This window comes from Phaseolus vulgaris, chromosome 2, assembly GCF_000499845.2.
Source record: "Phaseolus vulgaris cultivar G19833 chromosome 2, P. vulgaris v2.0, whole genome shotgun sequence".
In the NCBI taxonomy this organism is placed as follows: domain Eukaryota; kingdom Viridiplantae; phylum Streptophyta; class Magnoliopsida; order Fabales; family Fabaceae; genus Phaseolus; species Phaseolus vulgaris.
Window position 1 is genome coordinate 19,073,321 of NC_023758.2, and position 4,155 is coordinate 19,077,475.

At 34.2% G+C, this 4,155-nt stretch overlaps 1 protein-coding gene across 3 annotated transcripts; it reads right to left on the reverse strand.

Annotated features, from left to right (window-relative positions):
• Nucleotides 1-243: 243 nt before the first annotated feature.
• Nucleotides 244-3,850, reverse strand: LOC137810843 (uncharacterized). Of its 3 annotated transcripts, none has more exons than XM_068612308.1 (9): nt 3,502-3,850; nt 2,589-2,712; nt 2,442-2,509; nt 2,294-2,353; nt 2,034-2,192; nt 1,601-1,747; nt 1,077-1,291; nt 854-962; nt 244-770 (listed from the first exon to the last, which is right to left on the reverse strand). In XM_068612308.1, exons 1-9 carry the CDS (start codon nt 3,604-3,606, stop codon nt 678-680), a joined length of 1,080 nt encoding a protein of 359 aa, XP_068468409.1. In that variant the 5' UTR covers nt 3,607-3,850; the 3' UTR covers nt 244-677. The 3 variants fall into 3 exon arrangements, with proteins under 3 accessions (XP_068468409.1, XP_068468410.1, XP_068468411.1); XM_068612309.1 differs by having other exon boundaries at nt 2,442-2,477; nt 2,560-2,712; nt 3,502-3,746; XM_068612310.1 differs by lacking the exon at nt 854-962 and having other exon boundaries at nt 3,502-3,745.
• Between the last annotated feature and the right edge of the window lie 305 nt (nt 3,851-4,155).

Here is a 4,155-nt window from a genome sequence, read left to right on the forward strand (position 1 = left end):
TAAGTATAATATAAATTAATTGAAAAAAATCTATTCTTTACAACATTTGTTTCATTATTGACATTAATTAAGAAAAACAAACAATAATAGTGATCATAGTAACCAATAAAGTAATCTTAACAATTTAAATTAAAAAATAACTCCTGCCAATATAATAAAAAAATCTTAGTTAACATCAATTTCTAATTTTTCAAATTCCTTACCCAAACATATTTTATAGTAGAGCATTTCAAATTTTCGAGAAAAATAAATCTTTTAAAATTTCTATCCAAACATTCTATAAAACAATCCCATTTTCTTTAATTTTGAATTGAAAGTATATATTTTTTTTATGCGTAGCGTTTTATCTTAGATGCATACATATATGAAACCTGACTGTGCAAACGTGAAAAGGTGATAATCAGTTCGTACAAATGAAAAAATGTTGATCTTCTTCGTGTTATATTGTCCTTTATTCCAAGCTGTATCAGTTGATCTCTGATTGTGAGTGTTCCAGTTTCCACTGTAGCAAAAAGGGCAGTCTTTTATCTACATTCTGCCCACACAAGACGGAAAAAGGTTTTGTAGAAGAACTGTTTCATTCTCATCGTGCATATAAAACTATGAAGATATAACTCCTCTCCAAAATATTGGTAATACTCGAGTCATCTGAGCTCAGAATTCTGACAGCTAATAATTCAGATATCTGATTTGCCTATCGTAGTTGTCCCTGTAGAAACTTCATGAAGTAAGTTTCCAAGTAGCCTTTGATCCAAAATCATATTAGGAACCTGGAGACCAAGCTCAAAGGTCAGGTCTGTGAACAAGGTCAGACAGATATTATATTAACATAGCGGGTAGAGGAAGCAAATACCTTGTCCCCAAAGAAAATCTTCGTGTTATTAGCAATGGCCTCAATAAATTTTAGATGAAGAAATTCAGGGGTAAGCTTCAAGGTGTTTGCCTCAGCTTCCTTAATTACTCTTGAAATTTCAAAAACAATATAATTAATAATTTATTTCTTTCAATTCCATAAATTGTAATATCTTATTCGTAAACTTACATACAGCAAAACATTAGGAATAGGAAAATCTCACCGGTAGAAGTCTGCATCTGCCTGGCTCTTTTCACGGGCCAGGTACATTGCGTTCTCTATTTCTTCTTGTCTTCTAGTACTGTCCTTTTCCAACAACTTTTGCTCCATAAGGATCTTGCTAACATTGGCATTCTTCTCAGCCTCGCTAATGGCCATCTTCTTCATAGTCTCTGCCTCTTTCTCCGCTACTTTCTGTTTCTCAATAGCAATTAAGACCTATCCAATAACATCCAAAGCACCTTGCTTAACATCATTCAGTAGAGAGAAGAAATAAAGCTAAAATAAAATGGAGAGTCTAGCATACAAAATCCTGCTAGAAGCATTTATAGGACTCAACAAAATGCACAAATCTGAGAGGAATGACGGGGCAAATCAATCATAAAGGAAAAGAAAAACACTGAACATGTGCATGTTCTCACACATGTTTAATAACCCTGTCTCCTACAAATGAAATTATCAACTAAAACTACTTGTATAGGTCCACACATCTCAGCAGGAAAATGACAGCTCTGACTGAAAGTATACCTTAGTACGCTCCTCTTCCATCTGTTCGAAATTGCGTCTTATGCTATTTGGAATGGTTGGTTTTGTGACCCGGACACTAATGATCTCAATTCCTGGAGCATAGCGGGTGCAGTCAACTTGAAGAGCATCTTTCATCTTTTCATCAATCTGAAAGGATCCAAATGATGGTATGACAACAAGAAAGGAGAAAAACCATAAGCCAAAGATGCACATGGGTTTAACTCATCTTTACAAAGGAGGAAAACAATTACAAAGTACGGTACAATAAAAACTTGCATAAACTCTGTAGAAGCTACAAGTTACTAAGCGTACATCATACTGTTTAACATCAAGTCCAACCATCATCTTGTTCTTAATTTACATTATAAAATGGGAGTACCAGAATAAAATAAACTATGGCTGTAAACCTCACTTATAAATATTAATATTTAACCTGATCAAACACATCAATATAGACTTGTTGTAGACTGTGAGAGCTGCAGAACTGATTGATCTCATGATGAATCTTGTCATATATCCATGTCTTATCATACCCTACACCATAGTTGAGTAATGTCTCAAAGACAAATTCCTTATGCAGTCGGTTAACAACCTAAAAGAAGAATATAAACCACTTCATATAAAATTATTAAATAAGTGAAAAAAAAAACAGAACACTAGTAAATCTAAGATTACAGAAGAAAAAGCTATTACCTCAATCTTCTCAAAATTGATCATAACACCTCCTTTAGTACCGCAGGGTATATCAGTCACCTGCAATAGACACCATAATTTCAAAATTCAAAAGTATAGAGCCAAAGGAACTGAAATTCCCATCCTGAACTTTCTCTAATCAAGTTACCTGATCCGTCTGAAGTGTCACTTGAACAGGTTCATACTGGGTCAGAAAAGGCATCTTTAGATGGAAACCTATAAAAATTAATATAAAGAAAACTAAGAAAACCTTTGCGCTAATATACACTGAAGAAAATAACTGAATATTCAGCACCTGGCTCGGTAATTGTTTTCAGAAGGGCACCTCCTCTCCAATATACCCCCACATGGCCTTCTGGGACTTGGTGCAGGATGGATAAGGTATTTTGGAAGGATGGTGATGCTGCAGGAACAAAAACCTGTAGGTGAAATCACATATAGTTCAGTAAAAGTTCCAACATAATCAACGTTGATAAACAAGCAAAAAATGAAAATTATAAGTAGATTATCTTTATTCTCTGAAGTGATCTTCCCAAAAAAATAGAGTATGTAAAACAATGCCAAATCAACAACAAAACAAGACACATATATATAGCCTATTCATCATCATCTAACTTCAGTAATTTAGAACCTTCCACTATTCCTCTACCTAACATTGTAAGCTATATGCAATATCATATCATATTTGATGCAAAAAAGGTTCTCTCCTTCTCACCCAACGCGGATGTTAGTTATTACATTCCCTTTGTACAACTACAATCTCATCACTAAATGCAAGGCCTATAATAAAATTCATCCAAAAGTTATGAAACAAAATAATTAGTATTCCAAGTTTCTGGTAACAGCTACTACAATTCAACTCCACCTTGCTTGTTTCATTAAGGTCAGTCCACTGAACGAATAGTTGTTACAGTTCAGAAATAGCACATAATTGTTTTTGCTGAAATATTCCTAACACAATGATACAAGTTAAAGAAAACATCGAAATCAGAGAGAGGCAAACCAATTAAACAACCAAACCAGATACGTGAGTAATGCATCGATAAAGGATTCATATACGAGTGAGATTCAGCGGAACATGATTGTAGTTATACGACATTAGCCGTGGAGGTGCAATAAAGTGAGCCATTGGCGCTTATGGAAAAGCGGAAATGCAAGCAGAGATTGAAAATATTATGGAATCGCAATGAGGAGAGAGGGAGAGTTACCAGAGCGACAACGGCAAAGAATGAGAGGAAGGTGAAGAGAATGGCGATGGAATCGCGGCCTTGCGACGACGGTGGAGAAGCCACTGTTCGGTGCTGCGAATCCATGGCGGTGGACAACTTGTTTTTTCTTTTTGTTTTATATATAGATTCTTTGCGGCTTTCTTGGGGTTATGCAAAGAAATTTTGTCTGCTTCACTTGCGGTACTTTTTGGACAATCTACACTAATCTTACTGCTTCAATCAGAAACCAGAATGTGTACTCCTTTATTCGCTCAAGTTTTTGCAACCGCCAGCTCCAAACCCAATTTTTGAACCACCAATATTTAGTTAATAAATTTCTTTTTGTTCTATTTTCAGTTTGATTTTCAACAATTTTTATTACATGCCTAGCCTTTCTTTCGATGACTACATGTTGGTGTAAAATCCCATCTCTACTCTACTATACTCTATTTCTATCAATCTATAAAAGTATTAAAAAAAATAACATTTTACTTTACAAAAACATGTATAATACTTGTATGTATTCCAAGACTTGTTAAATAAAACTTTTATGATGTAAGTTTGGGACTAATGTCTTAATTTGTAATGTTACGTTCCCTCTATTAATAAGCATAGTTACTATAGTCTTACAAAAGATAAAAAAAAAGTATAATA

Excerpts from the sequence above, each read along its gene's own strand:
- LOC137810843 (XM_068612308.1), bottom strand. The coding sequence starts at position 3,606 with ATGGATTCGCAGCACCGAACAGTGGCTTCTCCACCGTCGTCGCAAGGC. Across the intron at positions 2,713-3,501 it reads TCTTTGCCGTTGTCGCTCTG|GTTTTTGTTCCTGCAGCATC; the intron begins GTAACTCTCCCT and ends TTTCACCTACAG. Across the intron at positions 963-1,076 it reads GCAGATGCAGACTTCTACCG|AGTAATTAAGGAAGCTGAGG; the intron begins GTGAGATTTTCC and ends TGAAATTTCAAG.